The sequence below is a fragment of the Pagrus pagrus genome (assembly GCF_965226575.1).
Source record: "Pagrus pagrus genome assembly, chromosome: 13".
Classification (NCBI taxonomy): Eukaryota; Metazoa; Chordata; class Actinopteri; order Spariformes; family Sparidae; genus Pagrus; species Pagrus pagrus.
In genome coordinates, this window is record NC_140197.1 from 16,600,461 (window position 1) to 16,626,693 (window position 26,233).

The 26,233-nt window shown below is 40.7% G+C and overlaps 1 protein-coding gene across 1 annotated transcript; it reads right to left on the minus strand.

Moving 5' to 3' along the window:
* Positions 1–708: 708 nt before the first annotated feature.
* Positions 709–14,207, minus strand: sgsm3 (small G protein signaling modulator 3). Its single transcript, XM_084371990.1, has 21 exons — positions 13,997–14,207; positions 9,449–9,538; positions 9,057–9,142; positions 8,709–8,772; positions 8,064–8,275; positions 7,716–7,823; positions 6,783–6,926; positions 6,422–6,617; positions 6,118–6,263; positions 5,691–5,924; positions 5,395–5,577; positions 5,074–5,229; positions 4,895–4,949; positions 4,727–4,776; positions 4,420–4,572; positions 4,243–4,313; positions 4,094–4,142; positions 3,786–3,871; positions 3,575–3,697; positions 3,299–3,359; positions 709–2,178 (listed from the first exon to the last, which is right to left on the minus strand). The coding sequence occupies exons 2-21, from the start codon at positions 9,453–9,455 to the stop codon at positions 2,095–2,097; spliced, it is 2,268 nt and encodes a 755-aa protein (XP_084228116.1). The 5' UTR covers positions 9,456–9,538; positions 13,997–14,207; the 3' UTR covers positions 709–2,094.
* Positions 14,208–26,233: the final 12,026 nt, after the last annotated feature.

Genomic DNA, 26,233 nt, shown 5'->3' on the forward strand with positions numbered 1-26,233 from the left:
CTTCTTCTGTATGTCAGATCTCTTCATTATGTATTAAACATCTTAATACTGTTTATTTATTAGTTAAAAACACATTTGGATGGGTTTTGATGAGGGAGTTCATCTAAATCAAAATTACACATTTTATCCAGCTAGACTGTTTTGATTCTGTGCGAGTTGCTGAGTTTTGGAGGGATGAGCCATAAAGGTGCATGCCGTCTCTCGGATATAATGGAACTAGATGGCACCCCAAAAAATACATCTGAATAACAGTAATGTCTCTTTCCAAAATCCATGACCTGGTTACCCAAGACGATCCACAGACCTTGTTGTGAGCAGTTTCAGTCCTGGATGTTAACATTAATGTTGTACTCCTTGGCTTAGCTGTAATGTTAGCGAGCCTCTCATCCATTAGTATATGCATATGTATGTGCTTCCTTCTTTGCCGTCATATGGTTGGTAGGTGTAGCTCAGTAGACAGGAGCAAAGTCTGTGGATCAACTTGAGTAACTGGGTCATGATTTCTGGAAAGACACATTGTTAACTTTTAAGAAGCATTTTTTGTTGCTTTGAGCAAAACAATCCAGATGGATAAAAACTACTACAGGTGAAAGGCAAATATGTAATTTCGATTTTGGGGTGAACTGTCCCTCTAAGTGTAACTAATTTAAGTCAAAGAGTGTTGTTGTATAATCTTAAGTTATATCAGTTCCACAAATTGAAGGTGGAAACTGGCAACTATTGGCTTTATTTGTCGTTGAGCAGACACCAGACAGAGTATACAGTGTGTTCCGATTGTAAAACTTTCAATAGAATGCAATTTACACAGGCTACAATAGCTACGATCATGTAAGATAAGCAACTTAAATCATAAGTAAGTTGATTGTGTTTCCTGCATTGCAAAGTTACAGTTAATAATGTCAGTCCAAAACAACTCAAACTTGAATTTGTCATGTGATTTCAGTCAACACTGGATCTAATTAGCTTGGCAGGAATAACAACCAAAACAACAAAATCTTTTTCTGTAAGCAAAGTATCCCCGAAGCGACCCTGCTAAAAATGTAACAAGTCAACATAAACTTAAGTTGTAAAAAATGTTCCTGTGCACCACAAAATATGCAAAGTAATTCAGTTTTGTCAACATATCAGCCTGCAAGTCATTTTTAAGAATGGTCAACAGTTACAATAAATAAACTATTTTCTGTGCAGCTTTCAGGCAGAAAGTTTGGAAATCACTATGTCAAGTCCCTATGATGACTGATGACTTTATATACAAAAAACATTACAAATTATATGTAACATTTATTTACTGTAGATTGTAACACAAAAAGTATGTATCTGCTCCATTTACATCATGTCATACAAGTGCAGACTGTTCACTACCACTATTTGGGTAGCACACATACCCATAGTCTTGTATTACAATAAGAAAAGGCTTTACTGGCATGTGCAACATTAGTATTTAATGAAATATTTAGTGGAATTCATGATATTGAGGTAAGTTTCATTCCTCCCAAAAATAATTTGTAACTTTACAGCTCCATATTAAGGAATGTTAGGTTTTGGGTAAAGTGGAATTTAGGACCACGTTGTGATGAAGTGCTGCTGTATTTTACATACACACAACAAATACAAGTGAATGGACTGTACATGTCACTCCTGCACTCAGTCAGCTGTGAAAAGCTTAATTGCCAGAACAGTGAGTACTAAATAAATACTCACTGTTAGGACACACCGAGTGCTCACGTCCCATAGGTAAAGACTAATCTGCACTACAGGAGTGTTTCACTTGAACATATAGTTCTCATTATGTAGTGCAACCTCCTACACTGGGTCTTAAATAAAGTATGCACTGTAATGCACACATCCTTCAGCTCATACTAACTGGTCGACTTTAATGTCGACATGAGAGTCTCTTGGTAATTATTTGGGTGTCATCATTGTCCAACGCTGAAAGTTGAAGTGACAGATGGACTCTGTATAGTAGTCACTTACTGTAGCAGACAACTGTCTAATTCATGACATGACAGTCTGTAAGAAACAGGTGGAGACACATCAAATATACACAGATACGCAGGACGGCATAGGATTCAGTCAGTTTCTTGCCATGTGTGTTTAGCCGTCGATGTCCCAGCTGAAGAGGTGATGTTTCACCAACATATCCTGAACTCCCTCCTTCAGTGGTCTCTGTTCTTTCTCCTGGGGGAAAAAAGGAAATGCAAAACATTTACTTTAAGACAACATCATCACCACACCAGAGAGGGTAAGTCCTTTATATAAGACTTCTGACCATGAGCCAATCAGCTATTTTAAAGACAGCTGATGCAGAAATCTTGCTCATCATCATCACCACTGACTGAAGTCTGGTCAGAGGTGATTTACAGTTTGAACACACAAACTGACAGTGGTGCATCTACTGAAACGCTGATAAATAGCGATTAACAGCTGGAAGGCAGTGAAATGAACTAAATGAGCATCAAGCAACTTGAAGCAGCAGAAGGTGATGTTGTGACAAGCTCAATCCTATTTAAAGTTTTACCTTACTTTCAGAAGACTGGGTGAAGAACACAAATACAAAGTGAGAGGATTTGTGTGATAAGGTAAACGTTTTAAAGGGTAATTCTGGCCTTTTTAAAAAAAAAAAAAAAAACACATTTTGGGTCTAAATGATTAAACGGCAACAAAACATTTCAGAACTGGTTCAGTCGATTGCCTCAGCCAGCAACTGCAAAACAGGCTACAATGGCTGCAAGGTAGTCCCCTGAGGGCTCGGATTGTTATTCTGGGTCTGACGACATTGTGGAAAAGATCCTTACAGAGATAGACCACTTTTGGCCAGTTAGTTTGAGTAATTGTGTGACTTTAGTGTTTTAACATGACAGTTCTGATCTTGTCACTTTAAGTGGTAATTCTTTGGGTGCGTTTGCTCCAAAGGATTACATTGCAGCCTGTCTCGTGACTTGAACAATTCCAAAACCAATTTGAACCAATTAATCATTTTGACTTCAAAACATGTAAAAATATGGCATAGTTTTAAAAATACTGGAAATACCCTTTAAATCAACAGATAAGTAAACTATCTAATGACTATACTAGAGCCTCTACAGTCTCTTATGTGACATGTTACCTAGAGGTCCCAACTAAAGAGGTGATGCTGAACCAGCATATCCATAGCGTCTGCTTTCAGAATAGTGGATTTCTGAAACAGCATAAAGTCACAAAGTTTTTCTCCCCTGAATACTAATATGTTGTCTTTAAATAGTAAGACTTGCTTACTACTGCTCTATATGTGGATGCTGTGGTAAACTCCTTGGCTCACCTCTTTCTTGTCAGGTAGCTCACAATCTTGGGAGAGGCTGAAGGCAAACTTTGACAGGACCCTGACGAGACGACAACAGTTGATCAGTCATTATTGGTTTTATTGGAAATGAAAAAATTATATTTTTAATTGACCATAAAAATGACTTGATTATTGCATGTGTGGTAAAAGTTGATGGGTAAGACATAGAACACTAAACTTCATGAATTCAGTGCAGAGTTTGTAAGCAGCTTGTCCAATTTAACCATCACCACCAACCAATAAAGTGTTTCTTACCTGAGCTCACACTTGATCTGAACCCATCCAGGACTGCGAAGGAAGGACCATGGGTGATACCATTTTTCTACAGCAGCCATGCTGGAGCACAACACCTCCAACCATAGGTGCAGCACCTGCTCACTGATAGGGTAGACGCATGTTAAGAGACCATGTACAAAGTGACTGATGATTTCAATTATGAGTGTGTGTTTTAGACTTGAAAACTCACTTGAGGCCGACACAGACGAGAGACCTAAACTTGATGTCCATCTGAGCGTGTGCAGAATCGTGGCTCATGTTGACTGACTGCACCGCCTGGGGAGAGCAGACAGAGGGCGCTCATGTATTTCCTAGTAACATTCATTCATTCATCACTAAAGGCTGAATTTACAGACATGGCGGACACTTCTTTCAAGAAACATACTTATTATTGGAAACATATCACTCAAACAATTCAAAGTATTTTCATTTGCTGCTCAAAAAAGCTTACAGTTTGTCATTTATTTTTTTCTACATATTGACTAAATGCTTACTTACTCTGTATAGGAGCTCCTCTGGTGTTAGTACTTTGCCATCTTCATCTAACCTGTTAAACACCAGAAGAGAGCGAGTTGTTACCTTATGATTCTGGCGTACAAATTGAAAGTGGATTTTTTTCATTCCACTGCCAACACTGACTGTTTTACCTGTAGGTTTTACACAGCACCAGTCTGGAGTAGACAGAGTTGAAGTCCCTCTCTACCTCTCTGCTGGCGGCCTGAGAGAAAACCAGAAGGCAAAACACGATCGAGTCCTGCAGTAAACTCAATAAAACAGCTGTGTGCAATATGCTACGATTAGGAGTTTTGAAAAAGCTCTCTTACCTCTTCTATGAATAACCAAGGGTGACAAGGTCCTCCCAGTATAGATGGTTTCTTGAGACCATGCTGAAATATAGCCTTTAGGGCTGGACACAGCGTGCCTCTCGCCAGGTCTGTTACTGCCTCCGTCACAGAGTCATCACCTGCTAATGAGTACTGGGGACAGACACAAAAACATCACTGTTGAGGACGATGATTAAGAATTAATTATCAGTATACAGGAAAGAAAACAAAGATTAAAAACTGATGAAAAGTCAGCATGGAAACACTTATTAAGCCTTATTAAGCTGATTATTAACTGCTTCAGTACCTCTTTGCTTCTTTCATCTAGGATCTCCACGAACTTAGCTGGAAACCAACCTGTTACAAAGATCCACAGATAATACATGTCAAATGAACTGTGAAACAGATTAAAGAAAAATGACTTATCCAGATGGCAACAGTGGGCGTTGACACAAGAGAAGAGAAAAGTACAGACCTCTGAGGCCATTGAGCTCTCCAACCCAACAGTGTTCATCCTTCTGTGAGATGATCTGAAGAAGAAAGATAAAAAAAAAAAACAATGGGATACAAATCAGAGGCAAGGTGTGTGTAGTGTGTGTGCCCATGTTCTGAGGCAACAGGAAAGGAAGCAGTGTCTTGTTTGTAATGACTCACAGTGATGATGTCATTCTTCCTGAAGCCCAGTTCGTCGTCATCGTGTCGCTCAAAGTCCAGCAAAGCCTTTGCCCGTCTCCGCCTGTTGCGTGACACCACAAGAAAGTTTTCATGATCTCGCTGGTGGCTCTCCATCGAGTAGTCAGGAGTCAAGTCCTAGAGAGACAAGAAGGAAAAGTCTGGTCAATATCAATATAGGATTAAATAATTTAGTCTGACATGAAGGGATGCCTCTCCTAATGCTCTTGTGATTTTAATTGATTCCAAGTCCTCTACAGGATATAAACCACACTGTTCCTTTGCAGCAGTGTGTGAACTCACCGTGCTGGAGTGACGTGGGTCCAGACAGTGGAAGTGCTCTGCGGTGCGGGCGATGGCCTCTCGCAGGGCTGCCACCAGCTCTGTCTGCTTAATGTTCTTGGATTTCAAGGCCTCTGCCTCATCCTCCCCAAACAGCAGGGAGCTCAGAGTGGACTTCCTGCGCAGGGACTGTCTCCTCACCACCTGAACATATAAAACACAGGAGAAATGGTGTTTTTTTATATTACGTGAATAAGAACATGGGAATAATGGACACACAACTGATATGTCTGTACACAAAGATTAAAACAACTGACCTTGTTGAGATTGGTGTTGAGTGTTGTGTTGTTTCCGTTGTTGAGCTGCGTCTGTTCATTGAGGATGTAGGCTAGGTGCTTGTGTCGGTGGGCTTCCAGTGTATCCTGGGATAGTGTCCCTGCTAGCCTCATAGCCTCCCCGAGGACCGCAGGACCATCTCTGAGCTGACTTGGCAAGTCTGACAAAGTATTAAAAATGGACGCGGAGTTCTCCGATGACACAAGCTCCTCCTCCTGGGGTCAGGGAGTAAGTTACAAAAGGATCAATAGTAGGAGAAGCTGTTCAATAGTTCTTCTTCATCATCATCATCATCATCATCATCATCATCATTTACCCAACAAAAAAATAAGAAAAAAATAGATTCTAAGTACTATGGAAACTTCATCAGGAAGGCAAGACTCAAAATAGGTGGTGCTGTGCGAATACCTTGATCTTGAGCATGCCCAGTGTGACCTGGAAGAGTACCAATGAGCCCTGGTAAAACAGCAGGTCCCAGATCCTAAGCAGCAGACGGATGTCCACCACACTGGCAAATGATGTCAGGAACCAATGCAGGGTGATCAGCGACAACTCTGGATAAGAAGGAGGGGGTTACATACTCTATACTGATGATTCAGAGAATGTTCACCAGCAAAAAATTGTCAGATTCATCTAATAATTCTTAATTTGAATGATGCACAGCAGAAATCTATAAAGTCAAAGGGTGATCCAACGTTGCCTCTCTGCTTACCTATGTCATGCTCCTGCAGGAGGCGGTCGAGGGCTGGCAGGTACTGAACAATGAGCTGGCGGAGAACCCTCTGGTCTGTTTGGACGCCCAGTAGAGTTGAGGAGAAGTAGGAGGGAGGAAGAAGGTCTTCGATCAGGGCGCACATCATCCATAGCACGTCCTCCTCTTCAAGAAAGAGCAGCAGACAGGAAACCACCTGGGAGGGGATCAGGACATGGGTGTGGGGAAGAGACAATGAAAAAAGGAGTAGTGAAGATGGAAAGGTGAGAAGATTATAGCGAGATGTGTGGGTGTCTATTTATACGCGTGTTGTGTCAATGATGGGTCTGTACGTTTGTGTTCTGGATGTATGTGTTCTCACCATGCCAGTCCCCTGACAGTACCCAATGTCTGGGTAGAGCCAGGCCAGGCCCCTCAGTACCCGTCGCAGCCTCGGCACTCCAACACTAGTCATACTACTGAAACACGCATTGGTTGGCATCGTCCGCAACAGGTCCTTCTCTATCTGAGGGGGGGAGGGAGGTTAATGAGGAACAATCACATCATGATTAACAGAGCAGCAAGAGGTCTTGGATAAAAGAGTAAGTCCTCACATTTATCTTTGTTTAATTGAGCCCCTTGTTATCTATTTTTATTTAAATTAATTGTCTAAATTTATACAGGGTTTCTGCAAGTTTCAAGTTCATTTTTAAAGACCTTTTAGGATCATTAGGAATGCAATTTAAGACCCATTTCACATCCATACTGGCAAAAGTGCAGCGTGGGTCGTACTCGTGCTGAGGCCAGCAATCGGTGACACTCGTGATGTGAATACAGAACAATGTTGGGTGGTGGCAGCTGTTTGCTGGTGGCTTTTTAAAGTGGCTTGATGTTTTCTGTCTTCCCATGCGACTGTATTGTCTTTTAACCCAAAAATCTTGATTTGCAGCGAGCTTCAAATTCATTATTCTCCACAGGACTCAACCAAGCACGAAATTTGCTGTTCTTGAGCCAGATCTTACTGAACTTCACTTACCCATATTGGATGAAAGCAACATTAAATACCAAAAATAGATTATTATGGTAATAACTTAACCAAGTAACTTCAGTCTTGCTTTTTCTAAACACTTGTCAAATTCATATTTAAGACTTAGACTTTTTCAGGACCCACAGAAACCCTGTTTACAGCATAAACTGAATCCATTCCCTACCTCATCCGTCTACCTGTGTCCTAGTAAGGAAAAAGTACCATGCTTGAAAGGATAACTGCAATTGGATTGTGTATGTTTGCATGTACAATAGCTCAGGATTTTACCTGTTTAGCTGTGGTGGTGTCATCATTGGAACTGTTCTTAATGATTTCTCTGTAAGAGATCTCAGTGGTCCTCTTCTTCTGCAGTGCTCCAGACAGACGCATCCAAAGCTAACAGAGACAAAAAAATATTGTGCTGAACTGGTCTTGTTACTTTAGAGATAACTAACTAGATAAGTGTAAATGCTCACAGCAACTCTAGTTAGTGTCATGAAGTTCATCTTTGAGCTTCTCACTTATATTTTTATTTGAATCAAAAATTGACAGGCCATGTCAGGCAATATTTGTGTTGTGTTTCACTTCAAACCAATGACACAATTAGTTCACCCAGGCTGAACAAAGTCTGTTTACCTGTGGCCTCATGCTGTGAGGTATGCCACCTAGCACCAGGGAGCGCAGTCGCTCTGAGCGTGGAAGGACGGGATCAATCAGCTCCCAGGTCAAGTCACCCACTGTGTGGTTATGAGTGAACTCCAGGTGGGCTTGCCAGCGCAGTCGCTGCTGTGGGTCTTCACGCTGGGGGGAGCCATCAGTGCCCAGCCAGGACCTGGACTTCCCACCGTCTGAATGAGGAGAGAGTAATGTATCACGATTGAATAGTGTTTGAGTTCTTTGTAATCAAAATGCCAACACCATGCCACTTCTTGAGTGGAGGAGGCTAGAATATTGGAAAATGTTAGGACTGTCTCTTTTTGTCAGTCCAAAACAGAAAAGATATTCACTTTAAGACGATGTAAAACAGAGAAACACAGGAAATCTTATATTATCTTATCTGAAAACAGCATTTAAATTACTTTAACGATTAATCGATTATCATGATAGTTGGTGACGACCAATCTTTGCAGCTCTAGGTAAGTGAGGGGAAAAGTGTATGGTTAAGAGAAAAGTGCTTAAATAACAAAGAAAAACATAGAACTCCATTAATGGACATACACTGTACTCCAAGCAGAAAAAAAGAAATGTTCATGTGTGTGTCCTCGTGAGTGAAAACATTACCTTCAGTGTCCACTTTGAAGCCAAACTCATCATACTGGACTTCAGGCTGCTCTGAGGGCTCTTTCTGCAGAGAAAAACAAATTAAATGCATTTCATTAGTAGCAGATCTCTTAACTTCGGTTAACAGATCAGATGTCAGTGTCACATGAGGACAAAATCTCCTGTGGCAATTTGCTTGTCCTGCATCATAGCTTGTTATCTTTTTTCCTGCAGCTCTGTTGTTTATATGAGCAGTTTGTTCCTCATCTCAAAATCACTCTATTCATTCTCCTTTTATTGACATCGAACCAAAGAAATACTTATGAATGTTTGCACATATATAAAACATATGAAGTCATATCCTCTCACTTGATGGTACTTGGCCAAAATGTCCTGGGGCCACATGCTTGGGGTGAGAGCAGAGAATGGCCCACCAGGGGCAGGTGTGTAGCTACCTAAAAACAATAAAGATTCATATGTTACAAAACCGGTAACTAGACAGAAAATAGGAAACACTATAAAGGAAGTTTGAGAATAACAAATGAGATATTTAAATATTAACAAAGTTATGAACTAAGGCAGCCATTCCTTTGGTGAAATCCAATACAATATTCAAACATTAACAATGTGTTGTATCAGCAATCCATGGTCAGTGTGTATTTGTGAACATGAATATATCTTGCTGATAAGGAAAAAGAAATTTACAAAGACCCTCTTCAAATCGACAGCTTAAGTTGAAAACCAAATTCATAAATCTTTACCTGACATTTTGTCGGAAGTAGAGTGAATTGCTACTATATGCAAACACCGCAGTCACTCTGGAGAAAGGAGGTCAGCAGCTAGTACACGCTCTGCAAAAAGGATAAACAAAGGATGAGAAATTCCAGGATCGTCCAAACAGCAAGAGGAAATCTCCTGGAGGAAAACAATTGCTACAGATGTCAGTGCTTCATGAGTTAGTGAGTGAATGCAACACATCCTTTTAGCACCACTCTGGAGATAAAGGTTCTTTATAACTGCAATTAAGTTTCATCTACTTTTACAGTCCATCTTCTCTAAACCTGCCTCTCTGCTACAAACACCATCACTGCTTTTCAAAATATAATGCAAGTACCTTCACAGTGAGTCCAACAATCCTGTAACAAAGCAATGTTCCTTCATCAAGCATTACTGAGGGAAGAGCGTCACAGTTTCTACACAATTACAGTAAGTGAGAGACAGAGGGGCATCTCGTGGCCGTATGACTGCTCTACTTGCCAGAGGCAAATTACTTCACTTAACTCTGTGTGCTGCTCTATTTTGAGACTGTACAGATCCCGGGGCAAAATGAACAAACATTCTGTGAGAACACTCTTTTAACTAGATGCTCAAAATCTACTTTACTTTTCCATTTAGTGAACAGCTCTTCATTGTGAGGATTTCTTCTTATTCAATATGGCTCTAAAACAAAGAGGCCCTGATAAAACATTCACTGTTCCCTAAACCTATAGGTTTCATCATTGTTTTTCATCACTTGCCCAGACAAGCAAGTGGGTCACAAATCTACTTGCCCCTATACAAACAGCTTTATTTATTAGCGATTATCAAAGAACAACTAAAATTACAGAACATTGCCATGTTTAATCATTATTAAGATTGCTCGCTTCTTGACTACTTCCATCATCAGCTCCGGAAAAAACAATGCGCTTAATGCATATTAATTTTTTATTATTTACCCAGTCAGGCTAATAACTACTAAAAAGTGTCGCTGCTTTACATTACAATGAATCGTATAAGAAACTATGCAATTTATTAGAACACAAATGAAGTTTGAAGAATAATTAAGTAAGTAGGGGATACAACCATTTTACAGCACTCAGCCAATCACCGTCATCTCCTCTCATGGTGGCAGTCAGTCACCAGGACCCTGGCAATTATGGGTCTTGTTATGCCACAAAAAAGGGCTTTCTCAAGTTTGAGGTATGGCATCTACAGAGTTTTAAAACATACAAATAAAACTGAACTTGGAAACATAAGCGTGCCTGAACTTTTTGATCATCTCAGCCAAATGGCCAATGGGCTATTATACACTTCAAAACCATGTAATTTCATAAAGCTATAGCATTATAAACAACATGTGCTCCAAATGAACACACATCAAAGCTGGAAATCGGAGCCAAAGAAAACGTCCAAAATACCGACAACAAATATGCTGCTGTCCAAAAACACTGTGAGTAAACAAAATAATCATCAATCCCTGCTCATGGGATTGTCACCAGCAATTATTTGAATAAGAGCCAAAGTCTTCCATTAATTGAGGGGGTTGGTCTTCATATTAATCACACATCACTTTTTTGTAGCGAAAGCACTGATAAATCGCACACAAACATACACAAGCAGACACAACAGCACAACAACTGGAACCTACAAAACAGGCTCACCAGCATGCCAAAATTATTCATTCCAGCAGCAGGCATCTGAAGGGGGATTTACGACTTAAGAGAGATGAGAAATCAATTTGAGGTTTGGAGGAAGGCCAACTACTTTCAGGCTAGCTGTTTGTGTAGCTCAGGGGAGCACTGAGATTTTGGAGCTGCTCCTTTACAAGAACACTGGCAGCTTAATCGCCTGCCAACAAAACCAACACGACTGAACCCCTCCTGCAAACTGTTGAACATATCGACAATCTAATTGCAAAATTTTGCTTCAGGGCGAAGCAAAAATTCTATCTCAGAAGATTGGCTCATTAACCAATTAATCATTCAGCAAAAATCTAATCAGTAACTATTTTGTTTTAATTAATGGCTTAAGTATTTTTTTAGATAAAAAATGCTTATGCTGACATTTGCTTGGTGCAGCTTGGCAAATGTGAGGATATTAAAAGAAAAAGTAAAATAAATGTTTTGACTGTTGGTTGGTCAAAAATAAGCAAATTGAAGACATCATGGGCTCTGTGTAGTTGTGATGGGCAACAATTGATCAAAGAGCAGAGTTCCCCACTTTTCATCCTTATTTTCGTAATCAAAGTAGGACTTGTTCATTACTGCAAAGAATTACAGCAAGTCAAATTGCTACTGTGACAGTGACATTTCCCTTATGGATTAATAAGGATCTGAAAACTGTTCACAACTATGTTGTTTAAATCCAATGGTTGGTTGTTGTGTTCAGCAGTTACTGTGGTTGAAGTTACCCTCGAGTAAATAGCATCACTATCGACAACTTTATATTATGTCAGGAAGAGAGGCCAACTTATTATTATCTGAAGACACTGGGCTATCACACACAGATGTATCATATTGGTTATATTTGCAGATTCGGTAAAAGAAAGACATTATGAATGTTTTCTTGTTCTTATTGGATTTATCAACTGTAAAAGTACATCCTTTGCTTACCTTTTCTTTAAAAAATGACATACGCTTGATGGCAAAACACATGTAAATTGATAAATATGTAAAATAACACATCATTTGATGTAATTCTATAATTTTAGATAATAATATTAATATGTATTGTGATATAGTTCATTTTCTAGAATATCAATTCATGACTACACAGGACTGTCTTTACATCATCACATTTACACAAAACACAAAAATCTCCGACTGCCATAAGTCAGTCTCACAAATTGACTGTAAACTGCAAACCAGCCTATTTCATCCAACCTTAATACAGATGAAGCACTCCAATTTCAAGGCGTAGCCTTCACAACAAATGTGTAATAATGGCTGATTTTGGATGCAGGACTGATTTTTGGTGTGACATTTAAAACTTGCCACTGAATAGCACTGGGGTGAGGTACAATAAAGAGCCACCTATTTTTAAGACCTATTGAAGAAGCTAACTCCATTGATTACAGTCACTGCTGTCAACTGCATGAAAGCACATGCTCTGGTATTGTAATCCTGTCATAGTCACGTACTCCAAAGGATGAAACCAAATCACTCCTGGTTCTTAGCTGAGGACTTGGCTGGGTCTATATTATGAATCTTGTCAATCGTACTCTGAACACAAGACGATCCTTTCCATTACCGAGGTGTGGCCGTGCTCACCTGTGTTTGCACACACACTGGTTAACACCCTGCTGCAAGTAAAACAAAGAGTAACATCCTGCTGCACTGACAGGCCAAGTGTGTGTGTGTGTGTGTGTGTGTGTGTGTGCACAGCAAATCCCATTCTCATGCAACAGAGGAGGAAGTTGTCATTTTTACCTTGATTGTTGGGTTTTTTACAGCCTGTCCCTACTCACCCCCCTCCCCTTTCCAAACACATCCTCCAGTATTTCCTCACAGCGACCATCACAGTGGTGACTCATGTTCCCCCCTTGTAAATACGCCCACCTACACAGCCCTGTATGTCAGACAGTTACAGCCTCTTGCCATGCCAAGTAAGCTTTGGCTGAATAATGATGGACAGTTTTTTCCTGCTCTTTGGAAGAATTTGTATTTCCTTCTCTCTCTCTTTCTCACACACACACACACACACACACACACACACACACACACACACACACACACACAGCCATGTGTCACATCTTTCCATTCACAAAGTCTCAGTTACACACCCACCCGGTGCTGAACAGGAATTCACTTCCTCAAGATTTTGGGGAAAACCCCTCCAAATGCACCGTCTTCCAATGAGTTTGGAAGTAGAAACACCATTTCTGCAGGGGAGATTTGCTTTATAACAACTAATACAGCTCTTTGTCATTCTAGTTCACACCATTAGACATAAGATTACATATGGCAACAAGGGAATCACCTAGATTTGGCATTTGTGGCTAGAGAGGACACAGCATAGCAGCACGTCTCGAGGTGTTACACAATGACAGGTTTTGTGTAGACTGCAGCATTCATCTGCTGTGGAGGTGTCACCGTTAAACCACTCCGCTGACCAAGATAATAAAGGAAATGCTAACGTTATGTACGATTTTTCATTAGAGCTCAGCGGGATTAAACACGTACGCGTACTGAAAGCATTCTGCTTACTTGCATGCAAGATGTAATTTATTGTGTGACGCTGCTGTATTAGCTAAAATAACGTGACGTCAAACCCCCAGCTGACGTCAGGTCCCGTCAAAAGATCAGAAAATGAGCAGTTCTTAGCTTGTATTTCTATGGCAACACATTTGCTTCACTACTTTTACATTCATTTACAAGTGTAGCCACATAAAACATGCAGTGCGATGATATGCTAAGCCTACGAGCTGATAAAAGTGCGTTTCATAGAGCAACGTAACGCACTCACTCCGAGTTGTCAGCTGTTAGCTACACATGCTACCGTTCGCTTTAAGCTAACAGTTGCATACAACGGTTGACGCTAGCCTAACTTACCGTGACATTATTCTAGCCAAAGCACAAGGTGGAGGTTTCGTGACGGACGCGTCTTCTGTCGGTGGGAAAGAGAAGACACCATATGCTATGCCATCTTTCGCCTCGTATTTGTGGTTTCCCTGCGTTTGTGCACCTGTTCGCGACGTGTAGCTCCGCTGTATCCCTACACCCTTCTCAAGGATTTCCCTTCCCATCCCCGAGAAGTAGTTCCAGATCCCGGAACTACGCTTCTCACTGAACACATATCCCTCCGCGGTGAAGTGGATGACGTAGGCACACGTCGTTTATTTTGCTCCGTTCATTCATTAGTTTCCTCGCACTGAAATCCACCAGTCACGATTCACAAAATCACACTGGCGGATAAAGCAGGAGACGTCAGACACTTAACAGCACCTGATCGTGTAAGTCTGGCTTCATATTGATGGCTGATGTTTGGCTTTTTGATATGAGTGACGAATCCTGCCTTTTTAAGAGGACGTGTCCCTGTATAAACTGTATAAAGAGGCAAACATCTGTTCGGATAGGGCATACTCTAATAAGCTTATAATAATAATATGATTATTATCTGGACCTGTTAGTTTGAACAAGTATCGGATAATGATAGTTGCATAGCCCAAAAACTCAAAATCTTGCCTAGTTTATTTTTATATTACAAAATATATCACACTCAATATAAGACACACCTAACAAGTCACATTTCAGTCAGATATAAGGACTTGTTTTAAGACATTACATCTTATTTCAATAAATGTAATCAAGAAAAATTGCTCTTTTTCCATTGGCCCTTTTAAAAAAAATAAATATTATTATTACAAGCAAAAAACCAAACCTAATTTTTTTAAAACTTCATTTTGAAGTGCATTTTCCAGTGTTATCTATACAAAATGAACCACCTACTTTGAAATAGTAGTAGTAATTTACTGAATACAAATCACATGGTAGTTTTTGTCATGAGTAACATCATTTGCTGGATTACTAAAAAAAAATCCGAGTTCTTTTGGTTCAACTCAAAATCAGCATTGAAAATATATTGCACATTATGTTAAAAAAGATTTTGCATACCCTGCATTTACAGAAGGTCATAACATATTTCCTTTACAAAAGCAGTACTGGCACAAACTACAGGTGCATTGTAGTACATGTGGAATGCCCTTTAAAACATTTTTTATTTAAAAACAAAAGAAAAACAATGAAAAATGGATTCAAGTCATCCTTGTCAAATGACATATTTTTTTCAAATGTAATCTACTCTGATTATAGGTCCTTTTTTTGTAATCTTATCATGTAATCCCAATTACATGTAATCTATTATGGCCCAACCCGTCAACCACCATGCTGTGTCACTGTATTAGGATATAAGTGGCAGGAGTGAAAGAATGAGGTTGTAGCCCAGCTGTCACTGAGACTTACCCTGAATTCCCCCTGAAACTGTTTGACTGATGATTGATGTGTGGACACCATGCTATTACATGATCACTCCACGAGGTGTCTCTAGTGCAATGAGTGCTACACAAGCTTTTCACATTGCATTCATTATCGCTCAACCATTGAGAGTTAGGGCATATGTAGACTATGTTTCCTTTATTACAGCCTCCACAAGCCTCCATCCTCCACACACCCACCAACCCACATGCCTAACCCACACCTAAGATAAGACATTATAATTGCAGTCATGTGTGCTCCTGTCATACAAACTGGCTTCAGGGGACAGTGTCCTGATTTAACCACTTCAGTGAGTGGAGTGGAAGTCAGGCTAAATGGGCATCAGAAGCAAATGATCAGCTATTCTCCTGACTATGAGATGATTAATGCGTGACAGGAGCTGGCGCTTTGATGCTGGAGCCGAAAATTGTGCGCAGCAAGTGACTGCATTTTAATTTCCCTTTGTGAAAAAATGAGATTGTGTGTCTGCCTGCACACAGAGACACATGTTGATGAGGAGCCAATAATCCTTTAAAATGCAAATCACTCAGTGTGTCTCTCTGTGTTTACCTCACACAACAGTTCACCCCTCGACTCCAGCTTCCCTCCTCCATTTTTCCTTTATTCTGCCTTTCTTTTGTCTTTGACACACACATAAAGTCAAAAGTCAATATGTCCTTTCCCCTGAAACCTCTTTCACCTTACATACCCTCCCCTCAATCTATGTCTTAACCCCTCTTCCTTCTGCCTCTGCCCTGTGACACATCAGTATGACGTTCTCCTGTTCACTCTAACCCTCTTGCGTTGCTTGCATGCTCAGTTTGCTGCACCATGCCAGAGTGAGTCACATCATTAAAAATGCTGCAGCCTAAAGCCGACCTTGCCCACAGACTGCTGGCCAAATAGTCCAAACAGTGCATCCAACCCTACATGTCACACAGTGATCTGGGTGTGGCTCCGACCCTTTCTGCCACCTCTTGCCTCCCCCCCACTCCACCTCCTCTAGTGCTTGTCTGTCGGGCCATCTTCATCACCGCTGATCGAATGACGGGCACTGTCAAGCAAGCCCTGGATCTTACACTGCGGTTGCTATGACGTCAGAAAGAGGCAGAGGGAGGCGGAGGGAGATGCCAGGGGAGGGAATGAGGAGACAGACAGAGATCGAGAAACAAGGAGGAGGGTGGGAGGATGTGTGGGAGAGGGAGGAGAGGGAAAGAAAGCTGCGATAAGGGAATATAGGAGAAAGAGCTAGAGTGTGTCTGAGTCTGTGTGTGTGTGTGTGTGTGTGTGTGTGTGTGTGTGTGTGTGTGTGTGTGTGTGTGTGGCTGAGGCACAAGAGAAGGGAGTGATTGAGGGTAAGGTGAGGATAAAAGAGAAATCAGTGGTACATAGAGTGAAAAAAAGAAGAGGGGGAGAGCAGACGTGGGCTGACAGAGGCATTTTTCTGATGTATTGTTCATATAAGCAACAGAAACCTCACAGCCTGCTGTGCATGTGGGTGGGTATTTTATACAGCTCCTGAGCTTGCAAGTGTTATTGACATGTTCATTGGATCAGATGAGAGAGCGCTGATCGATCCGAATGAATCAGCAGGTTACACCATCAGAAGACGAGAAACAGAGAGAGCCACTTGTTCACGCCGAGCCAATCTGCTGCAGTGTTGCAGTCTCTCCCCAGGACAGGAGATAGCGCTGTTGCATCACATCAGGCAGCGTGCAATTAACGGTGCACAATATGTGGGCCATATTTGAGTGGATTATAATGTAAACGTAAATGTGTGCCCGCATGTGCGCATGCGTGCGAGCATGCATTGATGCATATGAAAGTGCCCACATGTATCAGTGCTGTTCATGCGTATTCATATATATATATATATATATATATATATATAGGCTATATATATATGCATGCATCTTTGTCTCTGCTGCGCCACATGCACAGTATGTTTTTCCAGCATGCATAATGAAATCACAACAGGGCATTACACTCTCTTACGTCCACATCTTAATTTTTTCATGTGGACGTATGGCACAACGTGAACCTACTTGAAACCACCGAGCCGGAACATGATTAAGTCTCCACCGTTTTATCAGAGATGCATAGGGCACCCCTTGAGCAACTCACAGCGCACAGGTTTATGTAACCTGCATGATGTGGCCCCTGCCTTCGGGATAATTTACATCATTTATGCATATAAGGCCAGGATAGACTGGGCCAGGCTGGGTCTCCTGGGCTGGATCATGGGGCTTTAACGCAGCTGTTCCCCCGGTCTCAGCGGAGCTCTCCTGTGATGAGGGGGATTGAAGGTAAAGGGCAGGGGCTCTGAGGCTACGCATTCCAACAGCAAGTGATTTCTCCTGGGTGTAGTGATGGGAGTGGTTGCGCTGTCTACTTCTGAGTCTGTGTTTTCTAAATTTATACTATGTGTGGGGTGGAGCACATGCAGGCATGTTGTCTACCAGTGTTACCAGTTTCACAAACAAAACATCGACATGGGGAGAAGAAAAATAATATCCACGCGTGATTCTTGTTTTAAAGGTGCGCTGATTAGTTTTGGGTGAAGAGAACGACCTTCATTGGCTGATTTGTTTTATGCCTAAGCAGACTAATTAAACAAACTCTCTTCGTTTTCATGACTGAACAGTGTTTCTGGGGACCTTATTTTCCTCTGAGGACAGTTTGTTCATTCAGTTATGGTAAAAATAAAGTTTGTGTAATAGCTCAATAATATTGTAAATGTTAAAATTCTGAGTTTGAATTTCTTGTCCAAAACTACATAATGCCCCTTTAATTTTTCTTATTTGTGGGTCATTGGAAGGGCAGGGCAGAGAGAAGGGGAAATGATTGACATTGACAGTCTCATGTGTCTTGTCATGTATCTTTAATGCGCATCTATACAAACCCTGCGCTTTTTTCTTTTCTCTGTCTAAGCTTGTTTTATCAAGTTATTTGGGAAATGACGTACCGAGCTGCCAGAGGTTGTACACACATCCAAACATATTCACACAGTCTGCGAGCTGATGTGATGTAAAGGAGGTGAGTGTGATGATGGATGCAAAGGTCAAGAGGGACCAGCAAAGTGAGTGTTGGAAGGAAGGAGAGGGATGCTGAATTAATGACGCAAGATATAAAATCCAGGGCCAACGGAGGAACGATAGTAATCATAAAGCCACAGCACAATTTGTAGATGTTATTTTCACTGCAGCATATAAAGGAGCTGCATTAATACACCACTGCAATGAAACCTTTACATTTCTACCTCGGTAAAGTGCTACAACACTGCGAACAACATAAAAGGAAACTTAAGATCTGCAGGGTAGTAACAGAAATGCGGTTTGTGGCGTTTATTTCAGCAATCAGATGATTGCGATTTATAAAACTGCAAAGTAACCAGTGCTTATAACAAAAGTCGTAGCCCAGTTGCCATAACAAAAAGCTGGCATTGTGCGTTTCTTACATGTATGTGATCTGACTTTCTTATCAGGAGGAGGAGGAGGGGATGCTGGGGGCATGACAGGTGGCTTCGAGATAACTTCAAGACCATGTTGCACTTCCCGTTTCAGGATATGCTCACCCTGATGCCATTTCAAAGTCAGGTGAAGTTTCGTAGTCCCCAAGAACGCATCACAGCCCCATTAAAGTTTGTTTACAGGTATGGGGACTACTGCTGCATATTTGAAAAAAGCATCATAAAACCTTTTGTGGCTACAGAGAAAGCTGCGTGTAATCTGGTTAATTACCTCAAGTGATGTCACTCAGTGGCTAAATGGCCTTTTGGGTAATGTAGGCACCAGGTTATGGAATAAAAATGGCGATGTCTGGTTCCGCTGTATTGATTTTGATCATTTGTTGTTGTTGTTTGTCATTTGTTGATAGTAGGTAACAACAGTGGGGATCCTCTTTATATCCTTTTTATAGCTATTATGTCACTTCGGTTGGTCCATCTGCTGCGACCATTTGCTGGGTGAGAGGCCAGTCATTATTGTCTTTGCGACAGACACAGCCGAATGGATAATGTGCCTACATAAATCCCTCTGACCTGCCCCCCCCCCTCCCTTATTGTATTTATGACCGTGAATGCAGCGCTTGTTAACCCTTGAACCCTTCGCTCACTGTGTTATGTCTGTGTGCATGTTCAGATTAACTCACAGCTGACAGAGTCGTCTAAAAATACCATGGATCATGATCCATTATAAACTAGCAGATTAGTGTACACACATTCCTCAATATAGGCCATTCTTCAGTATGTCAATACGAGTGACAACTGAGAATATGAAAGACCTTAACCTAGGATTACATTTTCACTCACTTATTGTGCAAAATTGTAATAAATGTAAGCAATATTGAACCCCATACAGCCCCATCTCTCATCTTGGGAATCACTGTTCCTCAGTAATTGTGAATTACTTCCTGTCGTGGCTGAGCTTGTTCTGCTGGCACATTATGATTCTCTCATGCTGCTCATTTAATGTGGAGGTGGAATCGAACATTATATGAACTCCTGTTTGAGTATTAGGACAGCATGTGAGTGTTGTGAACCAGGATTCTAGCAGAAGATAATATTGTGTATTGACTTTAGGGATTTATCTTGCACACCTTAACCCCTTTACACACCTATTTCCCTGTAATATTGGCACCATGAGTGGCTCAACATGGCTTTACAGTAGGATAGGTAGTCACATTTCCATTTTCATATTCAGCTGAGCATTAGAGAAATATTTCCCCTGAAAGCTGTGCCTTTATGTCACAACTTCCTTTACTATTGTTCATTTCATAAAAACTTTCCAGCCTTCATTTTTTTTATCCATTAATTAAGGTCAGCTGCTGTGTCAATCATAACATTTCATAAGAAAAGACTTTAGTAATTGTTAAGTGTTCTGCTGCATGTCTGCTTTATAGCAGATGGAACACATTATTCAGAGATTGACATTGTTTGGGAAGTCCTTCTGTATAAAAACTTTGACTTAAAGGGACTTTAAGTAGCAAGCAATTAACATGTATTAATACCTTTTCTATTCGCCATTTGTGAGCAGATTGTGATGTGGTGTGAAAAATTAACCTTCTCCGTCTCTCTCGGTTGCCTATAACAAGTGTGTGGACAATTTGTTTAAGTTGTTTAATGCTGCTGGGCTGTGGATTTCTTTGTGAAGGACTCAGGTCGGATTTTCTGCGACAGTCCAAAGGATGTGACTTAATGCACGTTCTTGAATGCCTCGTCTCCACTGGTGGACTCATGTTAAAAAGAAACGATGCGAAGGTGCCCTCTTGGATGCCCCTATGGTAGCTAAAAAGCACAACACAGAAGTTCCCCTTTAAGTGAAACAACAAGAAGCGTCTGAGCTTCTGACTGCAGAAAAAAAGATGTGTATAATTGGCTAATTGCATCAGTTATAGAGACGGATTGAAACAGCCCCCACTGTAGCTTGTCATCAACTCTCCCATTAGTCTCTGTTAAACAAAGAGAAAAGGAAGAGAGAGCAACAGAAGCACAGGACAGTCAAGGTCTCTGTGAAAAAATAGGAGGAGTGGAGTAGAGATCATGACTTATGTCTATAGTATACGGTTTGTATGTATCACTAAGTGCTGGCTAAGAGGATAAAAGAACAGCGTGCCCTTGATGGACTGACTTATATATGTCACAATTAATATAATAATGGCCACGCACAGACTCTTCTGCATTGACAATAATGGCTGTAATCATACATTTGGTTTGTTAAGAGTGAAGCCTTAATGAGTAAAAAGCAGAAAGATCATGTAAATGTAAGAGAAGGACAGTAAGTCAATAATGTTGTTAAGTTAAACGGGTAAATGGACGTGTGTGTGAGTGTATGTGTGTGTATGTGTGTGTGGTAATGCAGACAACAGATGGTCTTGTCGAAGAGTTCTTGCTGCTGCTGGTGCCTCAGCAAAACTGATTTGCATACAGGTTTTATTCAGAAATAAATAAATAAATCAAAAAAACAAAAACAAAAAAACAGTGCCTGTGGCTGTCGCAGGCCTCTGATAAGCCCATCCAATCCTTTGAATGGGGTCAGATGAAATGTTTGGACAGCCTACCTGCTTGCCTTCGTGCATGTACCCTGCCTGTGCACTTATTGTGCACGAAGGCTTGGCCAAAGACGGCTCGCTTTAGCCTGGCATGGATATATTGCTGAAGCTAAGCAAGGTATTTCTTCAATTGCTAGTCAGCGGTGAGTACTAATAATAACCTGTTATTTGTTTACAATTTTAAGGTGTTTTTGACATGTGAATGAGACATGAGGTAGTTGGATACGGTCAGTGATGACAACTATGCGCCGCGCTCACAGTAGGTCTACTACGTTGTTCAGCGGCTTACTCAGTTAGCACAAAGCACACGCTCACATAAAAGAGCAGTAACTGTCGGGCTGGGTTTTGTGGTGGCTATTTTGCTTGTGTTTATATGAGTGTGGAAAATATGTCGTATGTCCAAATACAAAGTATAAACAAAGTACGCCAATAATACCAGGATGTCCTACTACTTCCGGTTGTATTTTGCGGCAAGCCAGCATGCTTTTCTGGCTATTTTTACCTACAGTGCTCTACACAGCAGACAATACGTCACATCTGCACAGAGTTTTGCACAAATAGCTGAGAGAGTACAAATATTTGACAGTTCACTGAAAGAAGACAGCTCATTTGACAGATAACAGTGCATTCAGGTTTAAGCGATGGGTTTTTTCTGCTCCAAAATGTCGTGCTAAAGCTGCAACGGATGTAAGAGCAACAAGGTCAAAGTTCAAGGCGCACTGTCATGAAGAAGTAGTATGTTCCAATTGTACGCATACTGCACCGCATGCAACAGTATGTGCTCTATAAGGACAGCTGCAGTGTGTATTAAGTAAAAGGAAGAACTATGTGATTAGGAATGCACCATTAGCTTGCTCTTGCTGGCTTCTAAAATCTTACTAGCCCCGGCTTTAGGTACAACCTCTTAGCTCAGTCTGGGATAAACACCGCCCTGCCTGATCTGTGACATCTGATGCTGCCAAATCTAACACATAAAACATGTATTGACTTGAGACAAGTAAAAAAAAATTATGACATTAACGCACGAAAAAACCAAGGCAATTTCATGTTTTCAAGGATACGTGCAAATGCTGCTTATTGATTGATTTACAAACATGTTAGAGGCTTAAACCCTTGCTCTCTTTCTCTAAAGGTTACCCGTTCCTGGGGTATCAGTTAAAACTACCTCCCTCCTTGGGGATTTAACCAGATAGGCCCTGAACCTGTACATGCTCAGACTGTAAAATACTCTTAATGCTTCAGCTTGATTTGGTTTGAGAATTGGCTTGCATCAATAGATTATTTTATGTAATATAATCCAGATACTAATGAGGTGTGCAAAAATGTGTCTTTAGCCATACAATGGGATCATTTTCTATTCCAAACACCTCATCCTCTTGCTCTAATTGGGATTTAATAATAAACGGTAGAAATATGAATGTTCACACCTTCGGCAATAGTTGCCGTGGTGTCGGCTAGAGATCTCTTGGCCTGCTATAGTGCAGATATAAATCAGGAGCAGGTAGAGCACTCAGTGGTGGTAATCGCTGATAATAGGAATGAATGGGGTCCCTGTGGCCCTGATACACATCGGCTGATACAGACAGTGCTGTTTACTTCCTGTCAACACTCTGGCAGGTGATAAATGCTCTCGAGTCTTTGTTCATGTTTGTGCATGTATACTTGAAAGAAAGAAAGAAATATTATAGTGCGTTGAGAAGATATGTGCATGGAGATTTTGAGTTCGTGTCAGGAGTCAGAAACATCACTGGTGTGTTCCTTTATGTTGCTGGATAAGAGGTCATGGTCATGTGCATGTATTTATGGGAGTGTGAATACACGAGAAGAGCAAGGTTCACAACCTCCAGTAAAAAGGACGCTTAACATCTTTCTCTTCTTCCATTGACCCATGATGAGCTCTTGTTCGAGGGTAAGAGATCACACATAACGCTTTCAGTCTGATTTTCCACAAAGCACAGGCAGCAACCCATAGATCACAGCCATGTGTTATGGAAATTAAACACTAATAGCCTAAAGAACAGCAACACTAACATCATCAAAAAGAAATAAAGAGACGAAAATTGTGCCACCTAAGATTCAGTTAAAATGCTGTGTGCAGTTTGGATGCTGAAATGTTACCGCCGAGACTTCATTAAAACCTGTTTGGAGTAAACAACTCCCGTGGGGGTTATCTGAACCAAATGAGCAACATTAATGCCTCCAAGTTTTAAATAAGTCCATCGGTACATAAAACGCATACAGCCGCGCAGAGAAACGCAGAAAAACAGACACAATTTAATACCTAGATTTAGGTGCACATAGGAACATTCGCTGACAGGTTGGCACAAACATGTGCAAATGTATGAGCTGGAGGGCATGTTCATGAATATGTGCATTTGCTACACGTGTAGCCTTTCAAAGATCCCTCTCTGCACACACACACGGGCGCACACTCTGTATCAGAGACTGTCCAAATGTGCACAAGTTCTGAATAAAATCTTTTCATTTTTGCTTATTAGGTGGAGGCCGGTATGCATAAATCATTAGTTTATAAACAAATGCAATATAAATATAATTAGTGAATATGCTAATCTCACACAGACACCGTTATCTTGTTGAGACATAGAAAATAAGACAGTGAGGAAATTAAAGAAGGGAAATAAAAAACAAAACAAACCTGGCCACAGATCTGAGAAGGTCGGAGGAAGAATTTGAGTCCCCTGAAGAACATGAAGCTGTCCGCTCAATAAAGGATTTCTAAATAAATAAAGTAATTGGACATGCATATTTAACAGAAGGGGACTTTTCTCTAAATAATTCACACGTAAATACTTTGAAGGTTTTGTTTATATTCCCCGTATGTATCCTGCTCAGTGGTCTAAACTGTTGCATAAACTAAACTAAGTGGGGGTTTGGGAAATGAAGTTTACTTCATCCTTATGCCTTTTGTTTGCTATCATGTTTCTAAGATTAGAAGATAAGATAAGAAAGCAATGCTGAGCAGTGCCACTGATTGCAGGTTTAAAAATACATACAAATTCTAATAGTAGCCCAGGCTTGTATTTGTCCAAACAGTGCACCTTGCCTTATTCAAGCTACTATTAATGGTTGGTGATATTGGAAAATACTCTACTACTACAATGAAAAAATAATCTTGATGTAAACTGGAGACCATGAGGCAGTACGTGCACTGCAGATTAAGTGTTAAGCAATCTGAAATGAGATGTGACCTATACTATATATTTTTCAATTAATGACAAATGGGGAAAATTGGCTCATTGGTAAAATGTATTGAAAAAGGAGCTGAAAGTTCTGCTTTAATAATTCACTAACCTTCTGGCTATTTATTTAGGCACATTCAACAGTGATGTAGCTTCGAGTCTTGAAGAATTTGTGTGTAACAGCTGGCTCTCTGAGATTCAGATTTGCCAATTTTTCTCAGTAGATCTGTTGAGTTGGTCAAAGTGAGTGGGGGGGATCTGTGAACAGCTACCTTCAATTCAAATTCAAATCACATGAGACAATTGGAAGACCAGGAGGCAGAAGAAGAGGAAGGTGTAGGTTGAGATGGAGGAGATGGACGAAGACGAATATACATACATATAAAAATCAATACCAAACACTAAAAACTATCTGAAAAGAGCTTTTCAAGTCCCATTTTCAGTATTATCAACTCAATTCTGTGAAGGCTGGAACATCTTTATTTCTCTTCAGCTTCTTGCAAAACTACCCTTTCTAATTAGGGCCTGTGTGTGTGTGTGCCCATTTATAATTGTGCATGTATATGAGAGAAACATGGCAATGAGCTGTGAGCCAATGGTTTATTTACTGCTTTGAAATGGCTCGTTAATTTCCTCCATCAGTTTTCTGTGTGTTGCAGGGGTCAAAAATTGAAACACCAACACAAAGTCCAGAACCACAAACAAGCCCTCATCTCAACATTTACATGGTCTATGTTTGTGTTGCACGTGTGCGTGTGTTTGCTTGTTTTCATGCGATGACTTATGTGATTACGGATACAGTGTTTGTGTTACTCACCTTGAAATATTGTTGGCATTTAATTGTTAACTGTGTTTCAAATGTTTGTTGTGTTCCTGTTGGGATGAGGGTTTAGTGGGATTTACCCAACGAACGTGTAGTGATATTGTCCAATCAGGGTGGGGCCAGGAGGGGTAAGCTATAGGAAGCCATTTAACATGCTGGAACGGGATCTTTTTCTCACCTCTCGTGTGATACAACCACAGTGAAGTCCCACATCTATGTAGAATTACCACCAGTTATGCCAAAACACACTTAGGACTTCTGGTTTCTACACAGGACCGGACAGCGTACTCCTGGGTTAAAGTTCTGTGTTTGTTAGACCCACCCAACCACTCACACCACCTCCTTCGGTTGGCCTTATCACTCTTATACTACACCTAACTCCCTCCAAATACATGTAACTATTAATAATAATAATAATAATAATAATACAGAATTTTTTCTGGTGAGGACAGGCCACATTTTATCTCCTAAAGTGACCTGGCTTGTGTAAAAATGAAAAAAATGCATACTGTGATGTTCACGCCTGTTATCCTAACTGAGCCACATCCTGTTGCTGGTCGCTGGTTGCTGATAATGCAGGTGTGTGTGTAAGCTACATGCATTTGAATTTCTTTCTTTCCAACATCAGCGTTTGTTATGGGTTTCATTATAATCAAAAGGCTTTCACTGCTTACCCAGTTGCCAACCTCGCTGCACTTAAGTGCTTTCCACATCAAATCACATTGACTGGTTGAAATAGCTTTC

Bases quoted from the DNA above. Each gene is read 5' to 3' on its own strand.
- sgsm3 (XM_084371990.1), bottom strand. The intron at 4,777-4,894 runs GTCTGTACTTTT...TCTTTGTAACAG, and splicing joins AGAGCTCAATGGCCTCAGAG to GTTGGTTTCCAGCTAAGTTC. The intron at 4,573-4,726 runs GTACTGAAGCAG...GTCTGTCCCCAG, and splicing joins TAGATGAAAGAAGCAAAGAG to TACTCATTAGCAGGTGATGA.